This window comes from Erinaceus europaeus, chromosome 16 (genome assembly GCF_950295315.1).
Source record: "Erinaceus europaeus chromosome 16, mEriEur2.1, whole genome shotgun sequence".
Classification (NCBI taxonomy): domain Eukaryota; kingdom Metazoa; phylum Chordata; class Mammalia; order Eulipotyphla; family Erinaceidae; genus Erinaceus; species Erinaceus europaeus.
In genome coordinates this window covers 45,120,063-45,143,148 of record NC_080177.1, presented here as the reverse complement: position 1 = coordinate 45,143,148, position 23,086 = coordinate 45,120,063, and the positions used below count along the sequence as shown (strand labels likewise).

Sequence of the window (23,086 nt, the reverse complement as noted above, 5' to 3'; positions counted from 1 at the left end):
CCATTGTAGGACCCCTTATAGGACCTTGGCCTCAATATGGATCAACAATGGTAGGGAACGTTCCAGTCTCCAAAGGGAGGTTGGACAACATACTCTACCTACTACCTGAGGAAGATGGGTCCTGAAATTAGTGCAACCTGCAATGTTCCTAGCCGTGACCACAGAATGTTAGCTCAGACCTACAGGGATGCAGTAGTTACATAGGCTCCTGTGCAGAATATGGGCCCCAGATCAAATTGATGGGGTTTACAGTTAACAATACTTACATACTTTCCCCATATTTGGGAGCTACTCTCTGCCCTGATCCAGGTTTCTAGTCCTTTTTCCAATTCTAACACCATCTTCCCAGACAATACTTTCAGCCCACCTGCATGTTAGCTATCAGGCTCAGATAAAAATTAGTAAAGTCATGGGCCCCTTGGAATATACCTGAAATAGACTTCCTAGCTTCTTCCAACATGAAGATCCCAAATCTCATCTGCTATATTCCTTAGCCTTAGGTTCCTGATTGTTTATTCTGCTTTATATCTTAATGTTTTTCAGCTACCATACCGCAGATGCTACCATGATACCACCCTGACTTTCCTGGGCAGATGACCTCACCAATGTTTCCTGGAACCCCACCTCTCCAGAGCCTTACCCCACTAGGGGAAGATAGAAACAGACTGGGGGTATGGGCTGACCTGTCAACATCCATGAAGACAGAAACCAGATCTCCCACTTTCTGTACCCCATAAATATCTTTGGTCCATACTCCCAAAAGGATAAAGAATAGGGAAGCTTCCAAGGGAGGGGATAGGATACTGAACTCAAATAATGGGAATTGTATGAAATTGTACCCCTCTTATCCTAACTTATCTTGTAGATCATTATTAAATCACTAATAAAAAAAGAAAGAAAAACAAGGATACAGCATATGATACAGATTAGGTCTTCAAGTTCCTAACTTCTAGAAAACAAACTTCATTCTTTCTCTTTGCTACCTTTTTTTTTTTTTTTACATTTATTTATTTTCCCTTTTTGTTGCCCTTGTTTTTCATTGTTGTTGTAGTTGTTGTTGATGTCGTCGCTGTTAGATAGGACAGAGAGAAATGGAGAGAGGAGGGGAAGACAGAGAAGGGGAGAGAAAGATAAGACACCTGCAGACCTGCTTCACAGCCTGTGAAGCGACTCCCCTACAGGTGGGGAGCCAGGGGCTGGAATCAGGATCCTTACACCAGTCCTTGCGCTTTGTGCCATGTGCACTTAACCCCGTGCACTACCACCCGACTCCCTCTCTTTGATACTTTTAATCTATAATTTTCTCCTGCCACCACCTTAAAACTACAGATTTTGCTTAACTTATTTATGAACTCTCCTGTTTGACCTCACCTATACTTCACTAGTACCACCCATAGTTATGATGACTCCCAAACCTGTCTCCCCAGTTGAAATATGTCAAGGCCAAAGTTGCATTTCCTACAACCTGTCAGACATAACCCTATGAAATGTCAACACACCACAAATTTGGCACTTCCAAATTCCCAGTTTTGTATTTCCTAATGGAGTCACTCAGCCCAGAAATTCAAAATACCACTGATTACCGTTTCCCCCCCACTGCTTATCTTTGATCACTTTCTAAATATGTTTTAAATCCACCCTTTCCTCTCAGACTCAGTAGAAGTCGCTAAAAAAAATAAAATAAAGGGAGCCGGGCGGTAGCGCAGCAGGTTAAGTGCACGTGGCGCCAAGCGCAAGGACCGGCATAAGGATCCCAGTTCGAGCCCCCAGCTCCCCACCTGCAGGGGAGTCGCTTTACAGGCTGGTGAAGCAGGTCTGCAGGTGTCTTTCTCTCCACCTCTCTGTCTTCCCCTCCTCTCAACATTTCTCTCTGTCCTATCCAACAACGACAACATCAATAACAACAATAACTATGACACCAATAAAAAACAAAGGCCACAAAAGGGAAAATAAATAAATATTAAAAATAAATAAAGTGGTCCAGGAGGTGGCGCAGTGGCTGAGGCAGTAGACTCTCAAGCATGAGGTCCTGAGTTCAATCCCTGGCAGCACATGTACCAGAGTGATGTCTGGTTCTTTCTCTCTCTCCCCTTTCTCATAAATAAATAAATAAAATCTTAAAAAAATAAAAATAAATAAAGAAAATAAAATACTCATTTGGCTTATTCAGTAACTGGTTTCTATACTTCCAGTAACTTTCCTAACCCATCCTTTACTACATTAAGAGATTCTCTCCTAAAATGTTTCTTCAGTTTATAAGAAGAAATCCAAATTCTTTGACATGACATATAAGCTCCTTTGATATGACATATAAGCTCCTTTTCTGCCCAAAACAGCTTGTGTTCTCCATCTGTGACATGTTTGCCAGGTCTGGTCATGTCAAACTTGGAATGCAGATGTAGATACTTCAAAACTTTCAAACATCATGAGTTTTCAAGCTGCCAGATATTTGCACACACTACTCCTACATTCTGGAATGTCTTTCCCAACTTGTTTATCTGGAAATTATCCTATATCCTTTTCAGATCTAGTTAATGACCCCTACTCTGTTAATCTTCCATCATTCACCTCACAGTTGTCTCCTCATTTCCATTACTGATAATGACAGAGTTTATCATTTCTTTCTCTTTTTTGCTGTACCTAGAAATTAATTCAGTACCTTTCCCGATACATAATACCAATGCTGAGCAGCTTCCCCAATCCAATTTTTTAATTATTTTTATTTTAGGGAGAGAGGAAAGGAGAGGAGAGAGATCACAATACTATTTCACCATCAATGGGGCTCCAGGTGGTGCCAAGCTTGGACCCAGGGACCTATTTGGCAAGGTATATATACAAGTGCTCATTGAGTAACTATCTCCAGCCACCAGAATTTGCATTTCTCCCATTTCACTTTTACTATGACACTTACAAATTATGAATATTTCCCTAACTAAAGTTTATGTACTCCTTGTTGTCAGTATACTATCTCTTTTTTGCATATGCATGCCCATATCCTGACATATAGTTGACACTCATTAAATATTTCTTTTTTCTTTTTTGCCTCCACTGGGGCTTGGTGCCTGAACTACGAATCCACTGCTCACGGTGGCCATTTTTTCCTCCCCACCCCCCTTTGGTAAGATAGAGAGAAATTGAGAGAGGAGCAGGAGATAGGGAGATAAACAGAGAAACACCTGAAGTACCTGCCTCACTGCCTGTGAGGCATCCCTTCTGCAGGTGGAGAGTGGGGGCTTGGACCAGGTCCTTACACATGGTAACATGCACTAAACCAAGTGTGCCACTGCCTGGCCCCATAAATATTTTTTTTTAATATTTATTTATTCCCTTTGTTGCCCTTGTTGTTTTACTGTTGTTGGATAGGACAGAGAGAGATGGAGAGAGGAGGGGAAGACCTCTGTCTTCCAAGACCTGCTTCACTGCTTGTGAATCAACTCCCCTGCAGGTTAGGCAAATATTTTCTAAATAAATAATGCTTATTGGGGGGTTGGGCGGTAGCGCAGCAGGTTAAGCGCACCTGGCGCAAAGCGCAAGGACCAGTGTAAGGATCCCAGTTCAAGCCCCCGGTTCCCCACCTGAAGGGGAGTCGCTTCACAGGCGGTGAAGCAGGTCTGCTCTCCCCCTCTCTGTCTTCCCCTCCTCTCTCCATTTCTCTCTGTCCTATCCAACAAGGAACAACATCAACAACAATAATAACCACAATGAGGCTACAACAACAAGAGCAACAAAAGGAGGTAAAACATGGCCTCCAGGAGCAGTGGATTCATGGTGCAGGCACTGAGCCCAGCAATAACCCTAAAGGCAATAATAATAATAATAATGCCTAAGAAGAGTTAATATATCAAGCTTTGTCTTTATACAGTGGAATTCTGAGGTGTGCTTTTTAATCTGGTTTTTGTGTTGAGATAGAAAAACCACAGCATCAGAGTTTTCTCCAGTGCCACAGCATCTCCCATGTGATATTGGGGCTCACAGTGGACAGTGGACATAGCAGGACCTGAGCCCTACCAGGTGATCTCTCCAGACCCTGGGATGTGCTTAAGAAAACCTAAAACTAGGGGGGTCAGGCTGTGTGCAGTGGGTTAAGCACAAATGGCATGAAGTGAATGGATCAGCATAAGGATCCTGGTTCCAGCCCCCAACTCCCCACCTGCAGGGGGGTCGCTTTACAAGTGGTGAAGCAGGTCTGCAGGTGTCTACCTGTCCCTCCCCCATCTGTCCTCCCCTCCTCTCTCAATTTTTCTGTCCTGTCCAACAACAGCAATGGCAACAATAACAACAACAACAAAGGCAACAAAAAAATGGGGGAAAATGGCCTCCAGGATTTGTAGTGCAGTCACTGGAGCCCCAGCAATAACTGTGGAGGCAAAAAACAAACAAAAAAATAAATAAATAAAACCTAAAACTACTCCAGAATCATAACTTCTAACTTTCTAACTTGGGAGAGAGAGAGAAAGGGAAAGCATAAGCAAAAGAGACATTCACTATTAATAGTGGTCAAGGTTCATCCAGCATCTGAAGGAATCCACAGATATTATAAAACTACATGACAAAGATTTATTTTCTTAAAAAAAAAATACTGCTTTTCATTTGAGAAATTAGAAAACTCCACTCTGGCATGTGAAGTGCCAAGGACTGAACTTCTGGTTCCACACATACTTTAAAAACTTTTTAGAACTTCCAACTCATCAAAAACACTGTAATAAACAGTAAAATTACTCTAACTGCTCTAAGCTTAAAAACTTTAACACTGTGACCTAGAAGGTAGGGCAGCAGATAAAATGTTTGGAGTCACAGGTTTGATCCCTGGCATCATATGTGCCAGAGTGGTGCTCGGGTTCTCTCACTCTGCTCTTTCTCATAAATAAACAAATAAATACATTCTTAAAATTCAGCAAAGTATACATGGTACTTGCTTTTAGGCATATTAAGCTGAAAAAGATCTGCAGAATTTAAAGTGCTGAAAATGAACATGGTATAAAATAGTTACCTAGAAATATATTTTTAATACTTTATTGCTTATTTATTTCATGAAATACAGATATAGAAGAAAGGCCAGAGCAACACTCTGGCATATGCTTGCTAGGGATTGAACTTGGGACCTCATACTTGGAATTCCTAAGCTTTACCACAATGCCATCTCCTGGGCCACTGGAAATATTTTTCCAGGTAACTCAAAAAATTAAAATTTGTGACAAAAATATATATATATGTGCAAGCTATCATAGTAAGCATTATAAGAATACATATAGCATTAAATACTAATTTAGCATCATAATATAAAAAGTATAAGCACGGGAGTCGGGCGTAGCTCAGCGGGTTAAGCGCAGGTGGCGCAAAGCACAAAGATCGGCATAAGGATCTCGGTTTGAGCCCCCGGCTCCCCACCTGCAGGGGAGTAGCTTCACAGGTGGTGAAGCAGGTCCACAGGTGTCTATCTTTCTCTCCCCCTCTCTGTCTTCCCCTCCTCTCTCCATTTCTCTCTGTCCTATCCAACAACGATGACAGCAATAACAACAACAACGATAAACAACAAGGGCAACAAAAGGGAAAATAAATAAATGTAAAAAAAAATTTTTTTTTAAAGTATAAGCACAGAGAACAAGCTGATAATGTCATTCATTATGTCAGTCATAACTGTGTCCTACAACTAAGTGATTATCTGTCATTCATTCATTCATCAAATTTTTACAAAGGACTACCAGACAATCCTATGTGCTGTTACCCTCATGAATTATGTCAAGTATATCAAGGCAGACAATAAACAAAAATAGTAAAATATCTGCTAGACAGTAATAAGTACAAGGGTAGAAAGGATGAAGGTTTATAAGAAAGAAAATAGAGGCTGATTGTACAACTGTTCAAGGACTCAAGTCCAAGCCCCCCAGTCCCTACATATAGGAGGAAAGCTTCACAAGTACTGTGGATGTCTCTATCTCTATCTCCCTCTTTCCACTCAATTCTGTCTCTATCCAATAAGTGAATAAAAATATTTTTTTAAGTTCTGCTAATGTTTAAAAGTAAATAAAAGAAGAAAAGGGAGCAAGTTAAATGACTATCTAGGGAAAGGCATTCTGAGCAGAAGGAACAGAAAGAACAAAGGCCCCAAGGTGGGAAAAACAAACAGGCAGTGCGGGTAGAACACAATAAGGAGGCAGAGTAGTAGATGAGGTAGGAGAGACTGGAAGGCAGCGCAGTTTCATGAGGAAAAGCATTGAGGTTTCATGAATATGTAAGATACCAACATACAGTGGAGTGGGGCTGGGCAGATAGCACCGTATCTGAGCTCCCAGGTTGAACCCCCAGCACCACTAAAAGCCAGAGCTGAGCAGCAATGTTCCAATTTAAATATATATGTATATTATATATATATATGTATATATATAATAGATATGCACGTACGGGAGATGGGAGGTGACTAGGTAACTAAAACAAACAAAAACAACACTACAAGTATCTTATAGATATTTAAAATGAGAGGCTGGCCTAGTGTGAAATGAGTATACAAATACTTGTGTGAGGGAACAAGAACGTGAAGGAAGGGAACATGGTGTGTGTGTGTGGGGGGGTGTTTAAAGTAGTGTGTGACAAACATTGTCTTGGTTGCTCTATTTAGGAGCTGTGGGAAAGAAGCATTAAAGCAAGGTGGCACCAGGATGAAAGACAGGTATTATCTGCCCCTTTTATATAATATTTGCTTTCCATGGTAAGAACAATATCCTCTTCTAGGTACTTTAGTTTTTATAGCTCAAAGAAGAAAAAGTAGAGGTTTTATGAGAAAAACTTTTAACTTTACTAAGGAGGAGGAAAAATATATACAAGAATTGAAATTTAGACTATTGCATTATTGTCATGAACTGCAATGAACAAGTCAAATCATAAAAGTAAGATGACAAAAAGTGGCAGTGGGAAGGGAAACAGAAATTTCAATTTTAAAAAGGCATTCTGGGGATTCAGGCAGTAGTGCAGCGGGTTAAGCTCAGGTGGAATGAAGCACAAGGACCAGCAGCATAAGGATCCTGGTTGGAGCCTCTGGCTCCCCACCTGCAGAGAAGTTGCTTCACAGGTGGTGAAGCAAGTCTGCAGGTGTCTTTCTCTCCCCTCTGTCTTCCCCTCCTCTATTTCTCTCTGTCCTAGCCAACCACAATTCTTCTTCTAGCGTTTGCCCTTCTTCCGTAGCCAGTCAACAGCGTCAGGTTGAGCCTGATGTAAAGTTTCGAGACCTCCTTTGAATCTGGAGAGGTGGCAGTCGTTGACTATGTGGGTCATAGTCTGTCTGTAGCTGCAGGGGCAGTTCGGGTTGTCTCTGGCTCCCCAGCTCATGGGGCACGAGCGCTTCCACACTACGATCATCCTCTCTGGCATTATGCTATTCCACTGCAGAATACTGTTCCCCAGTATGGTTCCGTAGCCCTCATGTCCACTTGGTCGATTCCAAATTATATTCCTCCATGAGGATAATTTCTGGAACCATCCGTTCCACCCCGGTTCCATGGCTGCCAGTTCTTAGCAACATCGCCCCGCCAGATATTCGTCAGGATGCGGCATCATCTAAGTTCATTTCCCACGTCTGCGCGACCGGACCTGCCAATATACGCGGATATCTTCGCCCACCCTGTTCAACGCTTGACGTCTCGTCACCCAATCTGGTCCCCTACGCCTACACTGAACTTCTCTGTTCCAGTCTCTTGGAAACAGAGCTGGCAGTCAGCTGAGGTAAAGAACAAACACCTCATCACAGACCCCTGCAAGCGTCAACCCGGCTTTGACCTAGCACGTTATGATTGGGCCCTCCTCAATCGCTATCGAACAGGCCATGGCCAGTGCGCTGCCAACCACAATGACATCAATAACAACAACAATAATAACTTCAACAATAAAACAACAAGGGCAACAAAAGGGAATAATTTTTTTTAAAAAAAAAAAAAGCATTCTGGGATGAGGGAGATAGCATAATGGTTATGCAAAGAAACTCTCATGCCTGAGGCTGCACTCCAAAAATTCAATTCCAGAAACCACCATAAACCAGAGTTGAGCAGAAAAGAGCTCTGGAGTTTAAAAGAGAGAGAGAGAGAAAGAGAAGGGAGTCGGGCTGTAGTGCAGTGGGTTAAGCGCAGGTGGTGCAAAGTCCAAGGAGGGGCATAAGGATCCCAGTTCGAGCCCCCTGCTCTCCTTCAGGGAAGTGGATTCACAGGCAGTGAAGCAGGTCTGCAAGTGTCTATCTTTCTCTCCACCTCTCTGTCTTCCCCTCCTATCTCCATTTCTCTCTGTCCTATCCAACAATGAGGACATCAACAACAATAATAACTACAACAATAAAACAACAAGGGCAACAAAAGGGAATAAATAAACATTTTTTTTTAAAAAAATAGAGAAAAAAAGAAAAAGAAAAAAGGGTGGAGGAGAAAGCATAATGGTTATGCAAAAAGACTCTCAAGCCTGAAGCTCCAAAGCCTCAGGTTCAATTGCCGGCACCACCATAAACTAGAGCTAAGCAGTGCTCTGGTAAAAATAATAAATAAGTGAATAAATAAATAAGAGTTTATAAAGTGACTCATATAGTGGTCCAGGAGGTGGCACAGTGATAAAGCTTTAGACTCTCAAGCATGAGGTCCCGAGTTTGATCCCCGACAGCACATGTGCCAGAGTGATGTCTGGTTCTTTCTCTCTCCTCCTATCTTTCTCATAAATAAATAAAATCTTTTTAAAAAATGACTCATAGGGGTCGGGCGGTGGCGCAGTGGGTTAAGCGCACGTGGCGCAAAGGGCAGGGACCGGCGTAAGGATCCCGGTTCGAGCCCCCGGCTCCCCACCTGCAGGGGAGTCGCTTCACGGGCGGTGAAGCAGGTCTGCAGGTGTCTATCTTTCTCTCCCCTTCTCTGTCTTCCCCTCCTCTCTCCATTTCTCTCTGTCCTATCCAACAACGAATTGCGTCAAGGGCAATAATAATAACCACAACGAAGCTACAAGGGCAACAAAAGAGGGGGAAAAAAAATGGCCTCCGGGAGCGGTGGATTCATGGTGCAGGCACTGAGCCCAGCAATAACCCTGGAGGAGGAAAAATAAAATAAAATAAAATAAAAATAAATAAATGACTCATATAATTACTTATAATTCAACATTTAAAAAAACTGTTTTAGGGAGCCCGGCGGTGGCGCAGTGGGGTAAGCGCACACGGCGGAAAGCGCATGAACTGGCATTAGGATCCCAGTTCAAGACCCAGGCTCCCCACCAGCAGGGGGTTCGCTTCACAGGTGGTGAAGTAGGTCTGCAGGTAACTGTCTCTCCTCTTCTCCGTCTTCTCTTCCTCTCTCCATTTCTCTCTGTCCTATCTAAAAAAGGGCAACAACGATGATGACGACGATGATAAGGGCAACAAAAGGGGGGAAAATTTTTTAAAAAACCAAACTTTTAATTATCTACTTTAAATTAAATGATACATTCACAAAGTAGGAGTCAGGAACTTCCTTCCAATACAATATCCCATACATCTGGAACAGTGCCTAAAACAAAAGTCACCCATTAACAGTTCATCTCAGTAGATTAAAACAGTACTAGAGGGAGTCGGGCGGTAGTTTAGCTGGTTAAGCGTAGGCGGCGAAGCGCAAGGACCAGCGGGAGGATCCCAGTTCAAGCCCCTGGCTCCCCACCTGCAAGGGGGGTCGCCTCACAAGAGGTGACGAGGTGACGCAGGTCTGCATGTGTCTTTCTCTCCCCCTCTTTGTCTTCCCCTCCTCTATTTCTCTCTGTGCTATACAACAACGGCAACAATGATAACTACAACAATGAAAGAATAAGGGCAACAAAAGGGAATAAATAAATATTAAAAAAAAAAACAGTACTAGAGCTGCCATAACACTACCTTTAACCATTACTATTAATAGAGAGGACATCAAACAAAAGCAGTAAAGAAGCGATCTTTTCCTTCCATATTTCCGCCTGCACAAAAAAGCAGCATACCCCAGAGGAATCTACTAATTAATTACCCATATGACACAAAGCTATTTTAGCTACATGCAGGGGGATTGTTCAGAAAAAATAGGACATACATCACAACTGAATCCAAACAAAGCTGTTGCAAAAGTTAAAAGACATTTATCTTACTATACCCATATGAGTTACACTGCCACTCCTTTTCTGAATCAGAACAAAAAGTATAAGGCAATCTCATATCTCCTTCCAGAACTCAGAGGATTTTTATGATGTTTTAAAAAATATATCTCAAGTGAAGAGTAACTCACTCTCATCATCTGCCTCAAACAACACAAAAGAATACATGTAAAAAGACAGCTGCTTTTATCCTCTCTTGGTCACGGGATGTTATTAAACCTCAGAAAGGAGCTGTGAAAAGTAGAAGAAAAAAACAACTAGACAAAAATCAAAACAACTAGATCAAAAATCTTTTACTAGAAAAAGCACCTTTGCACACAGGATAACAACTATGCACATTCAGAATCAGATTGTTTATAGCTAAAATTGAGAAACAAGGTTCTATACAACTCCTTAAAGCTAGTCCATCCATTTGGAAAAGAATATATAAGAAAACAGATGCGACTACCATGAAACATCTGCCATGCCAAGTCATGAATATCCTCATGTGCGACTTCTTAAGCAGATTCGAACTCCCTTCAGTTCGTGTTTAGACACACGTCCAACAGTGGTCTGCAAAGATGTGCTTAGTTCTGCTAGTTGGTAGCGTTTAGGACCAGCAATGGAGAGAAGAGTGCTTTGAGCGGAAGGAAACAGGACCCAGGCCGCTCGGTTTTCCAGCTGCAACAATGAAAGCATCCTCCCCCGCTGACTGGGCAAGAAAGTGGCTCCACTCCCGGGGACTGGCGGCCCGCAGGAAAGGAGCCCCTGGGACCGGGGGCCGGGGGCCGGCTCACCTTATAGACGTCTCCGTAGGTGCCGCTGCCGACCCTCTGGACCAGCTCATAGTCGTGCTGCGGGTTCCGCCTCAGGATGTCCGCGGCAGGCCGCAGCGGAGCCTCCATATTCTCTCAGGGCCGTACCCCGCCGGCTCTAGCCGCGGAGCCCCGATTCCCGCTAACAAGGACGGGCCGCTCCGCTTCCCAACATGGAGCCTCTGCCCGCAGCTCCGCCTGCACGAAAGACGAGCAAAGGCGAGTCAGCTCCACCGGCTACGACCCCCAGTGGCCCAGCCCCTTCCCTTCCGCTCGGCCGGGCGCGGAGAAGCAGGCCCGGGAGGGTCCCCCGCGTCTCGGGGCCCCGTGCGGTGCGCAGCCCTTCCCCCTCCCCTGCGGCCAGCGAACTGCCCGAGCCGGCCTCTCTGCCCGGCCGCCGGAACCTGCGGAGGCTCCGCTCAGTACTTGAGCAGGGCGACCCCGCTCTTTGTTGGACGCCGCGCCGGAGACCTACTTCCTCGCCGGCGCCTGTGTCTTGCCCCCCGGCGGCCGCCTGCCGCTCCGGGTCCAGTGCCGCCGACTCCGCTGCAATGCACGTCCTCTCCAGGCGGCAGAGGCGCGTACAGTCGCAGCCGCTGCCGCCGCACCACGTTCCCCACCCGGGGCTGCGTCACCCGGAGACACGTTCCCGGCCGGGCCAGCGTGGGTCGGCGCCCTGCGGCCCGCCCGAACGCGCCGGCCGCGGCCGCGAGCTCACAGTGCCGCCCTGAGGCCTGAGCGGGGCATAACACCGGCCCGGCTCGGCCCGGCCCAGCCCGGCCGCCGCACCCCCCAACGAGTGCGTCCTCCTTTCAGGGCCCAAGCTCTGCTGCCCGCCTCAGAGGTCGGGCAACGCTGGGCTTTCTTTAGTAGGTCGAGGGGCCGCGGCTAAACCGTCCACAGATTCGTCAGGTAAATATGGAGGGTGACGGGTAGAGGGAGGAGGGTGGGCACGAGGAAGTTTGAAACACAGCCCTCCAAGCTCAGCGTCGAAAAGGTACGTACGTTGAGGCCTCTTGGCCAAAAGTAACCTGGCAGTGGGGCGCCAGGGAAGGAGGCGGGGGAGTGCCAGGTTAGCTAAACCACGGCACACCCTACTGCACCTTCCTGTTTTGCAAACCATTCCCAGTGGTACCTGTTTGAGGCTACTCTGCACACCTGCACAACCTGTCTGAGTTTTCCCCAACACCTTTCTAAGTGGATTCCGAGGCAATCTCAGTGACCTACACTTGTGTGGGGTATATACACTCCTAGTCTCACCGCAGCTGGGGCACCTTCAATCTGGATCAAGAGTTTTTGCAGAACCCAAAACAGAATAGGGATGGCAACCTAACTCAGAAGCTACTCCTTTTCATAAGGTGATCTGGGGCAGGGCAACATATTTGGCAACATTTCAGTATCATTATCTGTGTGTCCTGAAAAGTAGCTCATCAAACACCCAAGAAAGTTCATAAAGGGTTTTGCAGGATTATAAAGTGGGTTGTCAAGTATAATCGGTGCACAGAAAATTGAACAGGAGTTCAGGGAAGTAAGTCAGTCAACATTTTACATATTGTTTCACAGTTTTGGATTCAGTCTTGTTTGGAAGGTAAAAATAAAGTTGCCAGATTAATGTGTCCTGGCAAAGTTATTTTTAGCACCCAAAAGAGGTTTGTAGGAGAAATGCCAGATAACAGCCATTGGATTTGGTAACTGAAAAAAATCACACACACACAAAGGCAACTTGTAGATGTTGGCGTGTGTGTGGCTTTGAAAATTCAATTTTATTATTGATTATTCTTATTGTTGATCATTACAATCATCTGCATAATGTAGAAGTTAAGTTCACACCTTAACAGGATGGGGGTATGTGTATTTTCTTGAATTCCATGTACAAAGGACACTTATTTGGGGAACATAAGTAAGCACAGACTTACATGCTCTATGGACAAAGCCTATGTGTTTGCTGCATTGAAAAAAACCTTTGAAGAACAGTTCCTTCTTTCAGAACTTCTTGGCACTTATTTTGGTGGGAATATAATTTTGGCTTCAGTGATTTAAAATCTCTTGAAATGTTCTATTGGTATCCTAGTACTTGTTTACTGTGATTCGTTTTTTTCCCCTTTGATGCTATAATTATGCATTGATCTTTTCTCTGAACATTTGAAATCTCTACGTTGAACTTTTAGTTATTCAGACTTGTGTTATCTGCAGTATTTCACAGAGATTTTTGAGGAAGCATACAGGAAAGTAAGGCTATAGCACCAGATAAAAATAAGTATGTGTTTGAGGGAAAATAGGGTACTGGAACAGAGTAGCAAATTGGCCAAATTAAGAGTTTTTAGAGTGAGATCACAAAAAAACAGTTAATCAAAAGGAAGGTACATCCTTTCCTAATACAAATATTAGAAAAATTCACCTCGTGAAATTTTGTAAAGTGGTAACTGAAGTTTCAGTTTCAGGTAAGGATTAATATCCTTTTGATAATTCTCCAAGCATGTTATTCTTGAAATGCAATGTTTGATAGGAATTAAGCAATAAACTGTTTGCTGTCATAGGCTTCAGTAAGACTCTGGAGTACAAATATTTTATGTTGTCAGTAATGGCATCAACCTAAAGGTGGAGGAGAACATGGAAAACTTGAGATTCTATGTGGTGGAGGTTAAAAAATAAACCTGCTACAATCACAATTTTACTTGTACTATAAGTGATGCAAAGAGGAAAGTGTTTACTTTATATTACTTTCAAAAGGATTCTAAAAATTTTTTAAATACTGGTTGAATTAATTTAAACAAGATCAATGAAGTTATAGCAGGTGCACTAAACATTGCATGGTTAATAAAGAAATTCAAATTTGGGGGTTGGGCGGTAGCTCAGTGGGTTAAGTGCACGTGGCACAAAGCACAAGGACCAGTGTAAGGATCCCAGTTAGAGCCCCCTGCTCCCCACCTGTAGGGGAGTCGCTTCACAGGCAGTGAAGCAGGTCTGCAGGTGTCTATCTTTCTCTCCCCATCTCTGTCATCTTCTCCTCTCTCCATTTCTCTCTGTCCTATCCAACAACAACATCAGTAACAACAACAAGAATAACTACAATTAAAAAAACAAGGACAACAAAAGGGAATAAATAAACAAATAAATAAATATTAAAACTTTCATAAAAATTTAAGATCCTGCTAGCCGCCATATGAGATGTTTTTAATGGTCAAAGACATGTTCAGCACAATTATTATGAAACTCTTGAGGAAGAAGTGATAATCAGGGTATTTGACTGAAAACAAAATCTGGTGGTGGTAGCCTATGATCACAAGTCTTGTTTTGTTTGATTTTATTGCCACCAGAGTTATTGCTGGGGCTTAGGCCTGGCTGACATTTTTTCCTTTCTTTTCTTTTTTCTCTTTTTTTTTCTATTCTTTATATTTTACTTGATAAGACACAGGGAAATTGAAAGTGGTGAGGGAGGTAGAGCAGAGAAGGGGAGGAAATGAAGGGAAATGGAGGGAGAAAGGCAGAGAGAAAGATAGATACCTGCAGATCCACAGATTTGCTTCACTGTGTAGTGCCCACCCCCACTTCCCCACAGGTGGGGAGTGGATTGAACCCATTGGTAATGTGTGTGCTGAACTACCTGCTCCACTGCCCAGCCCCCTATCACCTAGTCTTTTTAAAGGAATGAATGAAGCCAACAGTCTACTTAAATGTACCTTGGTATATATAAGCAAGAAAACATTCGGTTCTGAGGGAGTCGGGCAGTAGCACAGTGGGTTAAGCGTGCACGTGGCACGAAGCACAAGGACTGGAGTAAGGATCCTGGTTCGAGCCCCAGGCTCCCCACCTGGAGGTGAGTCGCTTCACAGATCGTGAAGCAGGTCTTCAAGTGTCTTTCTCTCCCCCTCTCTTGTCTTTCCCTCCTCTTTCCATTTCTCTCTGTCCTAGCTAACAACGACGATATCAATAACTACAACAACAATAAAAAACAAGGGCAACAAAAGGATAAATAAATTTTTTTTAAAAAGCCTTTAAAAAAATGCGGGGGGAGTCGGGAGGTAGCACAGCAGGTTAAGCGCAGGTGGCGAAAAGCACAAGGACAGGTGTAAGTATCCTGTTGCAAGCCCTCGGCTCCCCAACTACAGGGGAGTTGCTTCACAGGTGGTGAAGCAGGTCTACAGGTGTCTTTCCTTCTTTCTTTCTTTCTTTCTTTCTTTCTTTCTTTTTCTTTCTTTCTTTCTTTCAGATTTTATTTATTTATTCATGAAGAAGGAGAGAGAGAGAGAGAGAGAGAGAGAGAAAGAACCAGACATTACTCTGGTACATGTGCTGCCAGGGATTGAACTCAGGACCTCATGCTTCAGAGTCTGATGCTTTATCCACTGCGCCACCTCCTGGACCACTACCGGTGTCTTTCTTTCTCTCCTCCTCTCTGCCTTCCCCTCCTCTCTCCATTCTCTCTGTCCTATCCAACAGTGACGACATCAGTAACAACAACAACAACTACAGCAATAAAACACCAGGGGCAACAAAATGGAATAAATAAATATAAAATTTTTTAATTCAGTTTTGATTTGAAGAAACCTAACTCTGGTCACTGTAATAGAGGTTCAAGACATATTATCCAAATTCTTGAAGCCAGTCTCCATCTCTCTGAAGTCTCTTAATTGAAGGGGATGCCAGATACCTTTGAGGAAGATTCCAACAATGAAGTCAAGTTTAAAATAGTCTCTTTTTGGGAGTCAGGCGGTATAGCGCAGCGGCTTAAGCTCAAGTGGCACAAAGTGCAAGGACCGGCTTAAGGATCCTGGTTTGAGCCTCGGCTCCCCACCTGCAGGGGAGTCGCTTCACAGGCGGTCTGTCTTTCTCTACCCCTCTCTGTCTTCCCCTCCTCTCTTCATTTCTCTCTGTCCTATCCAACAACAACGACATCAATAACAACAATAATAGCTACAACAAGGACACCGAAAGGGAATAAATAAATATTTTTTAAAAAATAGTCTCTTTTTAAAATAATTTTTAAGATTTTGTTTCTATATTGTTAAGAGAGATAGGAAGGTAAAGAGAAAGAAAACCAGAGTATCATTCTGGTACATGCACTGCCAGGGGTCAAAATTGGGATCTTATACTTGATAGTCTAATACTTTATCCACTATGCCACTTCTCAGACCACAGTAGTCTTTCCTGAAGCTATTCCTAGATGATCTTATGATATTTTAACATAGTGATTATGAATTTAGTAATGGGAAATTCTCAGACCTCCTGGAAGCTAACATATAACTGGGCCTGAATGTTAAACTTGATAATACCATAATTCCAGAGATCAGAATGGAGATTTAAGAAAGTCGGGTACAGTCTTTGCTCAGGCTTCTTAGTAGATACATCAGATCTAGAGACCCATCTGGAATTATTCTTTCAGACTTAAAATAAATTAAGTAGCAGTATTCCTCTATTAGATTTCTGTAGGATAAGGATTATAATGATCAGAAAGGTTTAGTGAAACCTTCCCACTTTTTCCCTCCCCTGTGCCAAATTAGAAAATCAACAATTAAAAGTTATTGATGGAGGAATTATGAAAATTAATGGCCACTCTGAAATGAAGTGATAAGATGAAAATAATAGGTATATACAGAAATTTCCATCCCCCTAGAAATTACCATACATCCTCCATTGCACATAGAGCATTCTTATGGCTTGACCATCTGTTGAAACACAGAAAAGTCTTAAGTATGCAATGACTTAAATTATATCCAGTATCTTTTTATCACAATGATATAAGATTTAAAAATAACACCAGATTCAGTCCCCCCCTCCTGGTCTCTACCTGCAAGGAGGGAAATTTCACAGGTGGTGAAGCAGTGTTGAAGGTATCTTTCTCCCATTTTATCTCTTCTACCTCAATCTCTCTCTGCACTATCAAAAATAATAAATATTTTAAATAAACAACAAAAAGAAAATGAGGAAAACTCAAATATATGAGGAATAAACAACACTCCTCCAATTAACAAATATATGAAGACTAAAAAACACTCCTCCAAATAACACATAGATCCATAAAGAAATCAAAAGACAAGTGAGAAATTAACTGGAGGACAACTAAAATGAAGGGATTAGCTATCATATCCCATAGACTACAGCAAAAGTGATAGTAAGAAAATCATAGCAATATAGACCCACATCAATAAAGAAGATAAGCAATCAAACATTACATCTGAGGAACTAGTAAAGAAGCAACAAACAGAACCGAAGAAAAGTGAAAGGAATGAGAGACTAGGCAGTGGTGCACCTTGTAGAGCACAGGCATCACCATGCCTAAGGATCCGAGGGAGGAGGGGGCAGGTGGTAGTGCAACAGGTTAAGCACACCTGGTGCAAAGCACAAGGATCTGAGGTACAGAACTCCAGTCCCCACTTATAGTGGGGAAGCTTCGCAAGTGGTAAAGTAGTACTACAGGTCTCTCTTTCTCTCTCCCTCTGTGTTTCCCCCTTCCCTCTTTACTTCTTTCTGTGTCTATTAAAAAAAAAATTAAAAACCATTTAACTAGGGGCCAGGTGGTGGTGCACTTGGTTAAGTGTACCTGTTACAATGCCCAAGAATGCAGCTTCAAGCCTCTGGTCTCCACCTGAAGGAGAAAGCTTTGAGAGTGGGGAAGCAGGGTTGCAGGTGTCTATCTCTGTTCCTCTCTATTTTCCCCTTCCCTCTTGACTTCTGGCTCACTAGCCAATAACTAAATAAAGATAATTAAAAAAAATTAAAGGGGGTCAGGCGGTAGTGCAGCAGGTTAAGTGCACTTGGCGCAAGGCGCAGGGACCGGCGTAAGGATCCCGGTTCAAGCCCCTGGCTCCCCACCTGCAGGGGAGTCGCTTCACAGGCGTAGAAGCTGGTCTGCAGGTGTCTATCTTTCTCTCCCCATCTCTGTCTTCTCCTCCTCTCTCCATTTCTCTCTGTCCTATCAACAACGAACGACATCAACAACAACAATAATAACCACAACAAAGCTACAACAACAAGGGCAACAAAAGGGGAAAAAATAAAATAAAATAACACACATTTAACTACATAGCTGCTAGGAGTGGTGGTAGATTCACTGTGCAGACATCAAGCCCCAGTGATAACCCTGGTGGCAGTAAATAAATGAATAAATAAATAAAGTGACATAATAAAAACTATAATGTCGGGCCAGGCAGTGGCACACTTAGTTAAGCACACATGCTGCTGTGTGCAAGGGCCCAGGTTCAAGTCCACAGCTCCCACCTGAAGGAGGGAAGCAGTGCTGTAGGTATCTCTCTGTCTCTCCCTCTCTATCTGCTTTCTCAATTTTTCTCTGTCCTATATGAAAAAAAGCCACTGGGAGAATTATGCAGGCATTTAGTTCCAGCTATAATTCTGGTGGAAAAATAAAAAATAAAAACCAGGGGTGAAAAGAAATGAAATAGAAATTCAAAAAATACAAAAGATCAATGAAACCAAGAACTAGTTCTTTGAAAGGCTAAATAAAATAAACCCCTTGCTAAGCTCACTAAGAAGAGAGAAAGCCATGATTTAAAAAAAAAAAAAAAAAGTGTGGTCCAGGCAGTAACTCACCCAAGTAAGCACACATAGTACCTTGCATAAGAACTCAGAGTTTAAAGCCCCCACTCCCCACCTACAGGGGGAATACTTCACTAGGGGTGAAGCAGATCTGCAGGTTATTATCTCTTTCCCTCTCTATCTCCCCCTTCCTTCTCAATCTTTGTTCTTCTTAATAAAACAGAAAGAAAAAAACACCAAAAAATTTTTAAAAGGAGAGAGGGAAAATGCTGTCAAGAGCAGTGGATTTGTAGTGCCAGGCCCAGGCCCCAGCAATAACTCTGGTTGCCCCCCGCTTTCTGCAGGGAGTGAAGCAGGTCTGTAGGTATCTGTCTTTCTCTCCCTCTATCTCCTCATCCTCTCTCAATTTCTCTCTGTCTTAACTAGAAGAAAGAAGAAGAAAAAAAAAAAAGAAAGAAAAATTGGCCATCTGGAGCAGTGGATTCATAGTGCTAGCACTGAGCCCTAGCAATAACCCTGGTGGTAATTTAAAAGAAAAAGGGGGGAGCTATTGGTATAAAGGAAAATTGAGAAAGCTGGACCAGGCAGTGATGCACCTGGTTAAGTGCTCACATTACAGTGTGCAAGGGCCTGGGTTCAAGCCCCTGGTCTCCACCTGCAAGGGGAAAGCTTCACAAGTGGTGAAGCAGGGCTGCGGTTGTTTCTGTCTCTCTCCCTCTCTGTATCCCCCTCCCCTCTCCATTTCTCTCTGTCTCTATCCAGTTATATATATATATATATATATGAAAATCAAGAAAGCAGTTGCAAGGCCTGAGGAATAGCTTGGAAGGTAAAGTGCATATCTGGCTAAATCCATGCCCTAATTTTCATCCCAACACCATATGGGAAGTGCCACAGTACCAGGGGAAGCTATAGTGCTGTAGCCAGGTACTTTGTCTATTTCCCTCAATGAAAAAGAAGAAAGTTGACCCAGGAGAGTGATGAAATCACACATGTACAAGGCCCTTGTGCTATACACACACACACACACACACACACACACACACACACACACACACACACTAAGAAAGATTCTCAGGCTCATGATGTTCTTAGAGTTTCACACAAAGATAATTAATAGCTAAGTTCAACAAGGCAATTAATAATTAAAACACAGAGATCAAATATAAAGAGAATTTTCAAATCAAGAAGAAAAAAAGCAAAGAGTTACCACTGAGGACCCTCCCCCCACCTCAAGGACTATTAGCCATTTCTTAATAGAAATGCTAAAGGCCAGAAAGCACTGCCATATATATTCACTGTATCCAGCTGGATGATCACTTAGGGTCAAAAGAGTAAAGACTCCCAGACAAATAACAAAGTAATACATTCCCATTAAACAAGCTCTATAAGAAATACTAAAGATGCTTATATAAAAGGAGAATGCAGAGCCATCTCAGCCATACAGGGTAAAGAAGCAAAGGAAGGGGAAATAAGCAAATGAAGATAAAACCAGATGGCAGAATTGAGATTACCAGAGGGGGTGGGGTGGGAAGGACTGAGTTTCAAGGGTGAAAAGAGTCCAGTGGACTTTGGTGGAGAGATATTGGTGATGGGTATGGTATGACATATTTTGAAGAGGTGTGAAATTGTACTTCTAAAGAACCTATAGTAATGTTTATAGCATGTTTATAGCAGGAGTGTTCACAATAGTCAAACCATGGACTCTATCTAAATGCCTATCAGAGGCTAACTGGATGAAGACATTGTAGGGGTATATACCATCCTACCATCTAAAAAATTGAAATTGTGATTTGTGGGATAAATTGGATGAAAATGGAGATAGTTATGCTAAATGAAACAAGCAAGGAAGTAAAAAATATTAAACTGATGGTTTCACTCATGTGGAATAACAAAAGCAAACAAACTGATGCAAAACAACAAAAATAAATCTTGGCTGTGGTGAAAACTATAGTAGTTATTGGTGAGAATGACAGAAAGGAACTGGAGGGAATAGGTAGAGAAGTCTTTTGACTGTGATGGAAATCTTTCCTTTTAACCCAGGCAGTAGCCAAATCAGTTTTGGAGAATATCTAAGGATTATTAAAATGTTAATAAAATTTTGATATTAATCATGGCTGTAGATCAACATGTGGCATCTTTACTAAACCCAGTCATCATGACCCTTGGCACCTAGAATGTAGAGATTGACCTGGAACCTAGAAAGTAGTGTTTTTTTTAGTATTTTATTTATTTATTTATAAAAAGGAAACATTGACAAAATGATAGGATAAGAGGGGTACAACTCCACACAATTCCCACCACCAGGTCTCCATATCCCATCCCCTCCCCTGATAGCTTTTCTATTCTTTAACCCTCTGGGATTATGGACCCAAAGTCATTGTGGGATGCAGAAGGTGGAAGGTCTGGCTTCTTTAATTGCTTCCCCACTGAACATGGGCATTGACAAGTCGATCCATACTCCCAGACTGCCTTCTCATTCCCTAGTAGGGTAAGGCTCCGGGGAATCAGAGCTCCAGGACACATTGGTGGGGTTGTCTGTCCAGGGAAGTTCAGTTGGCAACCTGGTAGCATCTGGAACCTGGTGGCTGAAAAGAGAGTTAACATACAAAGCCAAAGAAATTGTTAATCAGTCATGAACTTAAAGGCAGGAATAGTGCAGATGAAGAGTTGGGGTGGGTCTCCGTTTTGTAGGTAGCTAGTAGGCATATTTTAGTTATATTCCAAAGGGGCTGTGGCTATACTAGTTTTGTTTGTTTGTTTGTTTGTTTGTTTGCCTGAGCCTGAAATATGATACACAGGTGGATCTAAGTTATTCTCTGGGAAGATGATGTCATGGTTAGAAAAGGAACAGAAAGCTGGATCAGGGAAGAGAGTAGCTTCCTAATATGGGAAAGGGGTATAAATATTGTTGACTGTAAACCCCATCGATTTGATTTGGTCTGGGGCCCATATTCAGCTTAGTATTTTTTTTTTTTTTTTAGTATTTTCAATTTCTTATTAATAGTTTGTTCCAAGAGTGTAAGATTACAATGTAATCTTGTACACCCACCACCAAAGTTCCATATCCCGATCCTCCAAACTCCCAAAGATAACCACCATAGTTCTTTTAAGTCTTACAGTTTCCTTGAGTATATAGTTTTCTTTTCAATTCTTAGCAACAAAAATAATCTTAAACAGTTTACTTTTTTATGTTGTAACAACATTGTTACTACGTCTGGGTTGTTCACACAATTCTGTTCTGTGTAATTATTCAAGAAAGACCTTTGTTTCCAGGGTATCCATTAGAGCAAGCTAGTCTATTTTCTTGAGGATACTGTGCATATTGGATGTGTGAATAAGGAGTATAAAATACTTTTAAATTTATTTAATTTTTAATTTATCTATTTATTTATTTATTAGATGTAGAAAGAAATTGAGAGGGAAGGGGGTGGGAGAGAGAGAGAGAGACATACCTGCAGCATTGTTTCACCATTTGTGAAACTTACCCCTGCAGGTGGGGACTGAGGACTTGACAAGGACCCTTGTCCTTGAGCATTATAACATGTGCACTCAACCAAGTACACCACCTGACCTACCCAAGATATTTTAAAGGTAATTTTTAATATTTGTTTATTTATTCTTTTTGTTGCCCTTGTTGTTATTATTGTTGTTGTTACTGATGTCGTCATTGTTGGATAGGACAGAGAGAAATGAAGAGAGGAGGGGGAGACAGAGAGGGGGAGAGAAAGACACCTGCAGACCTGCTTCACTGCCTGTGAAGCGACTCCCCTGCAGGTGAGGAGCCAGGGCCTCGAACCGGGAGCCTTACGCCGGCCCTTGCACTTTGCGTCACCTGCGCTTAACCCACTGCGCTACTGCTTGACTCCTCCAAGATACTTTTAAAATGATTTCCTCTGAAAAGAACTGAAATTGATCCAGTTCAGAGACTTTTACATTATTGAAATTTCTAACAGTCCGGTGGAGTTACAGTGATGAATAAATCTTTTTTTAAATCTAAGAGCTTATCAATTTTTTCTGTTTTCCACACACATAGGAGACACCATATATATATATACACACACATTATCTTTATTGGATAGAGACAGCCAGAAATCAAGAGGGAAGGGGGAAATAGAGAGGGAGAGAGACAGAAAGACATTTGCAGCCCTGCTTCACCACTCCCAAAGCTTTCCCTCAGCAGGTGGTGGCCAGGGACTTGAACCTGGGTCCTTGAGCACTGTAACATGTGCACTCAGCCAGGTACACCACCACCGCCTGGCCCTGAATTTTTTTTTATTGTAGAATTATTTTTTGTTTTTGTTTTTAGATTTACTTTTTAAAAATTTATTCCCTTTTGTTGTTTTATTGTTGTTATTGATGTCGTCGTTGTTGGATAAGGCATTGAGAAATGGAGAGAGGAGGGGAAGACAGAGGGGGAGATAAAGACACCTGCAGACCTGCTTCACTGCCTGTGAAGCAACTCCCCTGCAGGTGGGGAGCCGGGGGCTCGAACTGGGTTCCTTACTCCAGTCCTTCTGCTTTGCACCACCTGCTCTTAACCCACTACGCTACCGCCTGACTCCCAGTTTTTGTTTTTGTTTTTTTTACCAGAGCACTGATCAGCTATAGCTTGTGGTGGTACGGGGGATTGAACCTGGGACTTTGGAGCCTCAGGCATTAGAGTCTCTTTGTGTAACCATTATGCT

General features: G+C 42.6%; 2 protein-coding genes across 5 annotated transcripts in view; one reads left to right on the top strand and one right to left on the bottom strand.

Moving 5' to 3' along the window:
• Positions 1–11,651, bottom strand: part of MAP4K5 (mitogen-activated protein kinase kinase kinase kinase 5) — a 147,129-nt gene extending 135,478 nt beyond the window's left edge. Inside the window, exons 1-2 of one of the 3 annotated variants that reach the window (XM_060174994.1) lie at positions 11,331–11,651; positions 10,887–11,102 (exon numbers count right to left, since the gene is read on the bottom strand). In XM_060174994.1, the coding sequence (XP_060030977.1) occupies positions 10,887–10,994 (108 nt within the window). In that variant the 5' untranslated portion in view covers positions 10,995–11,102; positions 11,331–11,651. Of the gene's footprint in view, positions 1–10,886; positions 11,103–11,330 lie in introns of those variants that run through there. The other 2 variants (XM_016193736.2, XM_060174995.1) reach the window with 2 other exon arrangements.
• Positions 11,652–11,688: 37 nt separating this feature from the next.
• ATL1 (atlastin GTPase 1) overlaps positions 11,689–23,086 on the top strand; it is an 82,896-nt gene continuing 71,498 nt past the window's right edge. For both annotated transcript variants that reach the window (XM_060174997.1, XM_060174996.1), the window contains exon 1: positions 11,689–11,816. The gene's annotated coding sequence lies outside the window, so the exon portion shown is untranslated. The remainder of the gene's footprint in view (positions 11,817–23,086) is intronic.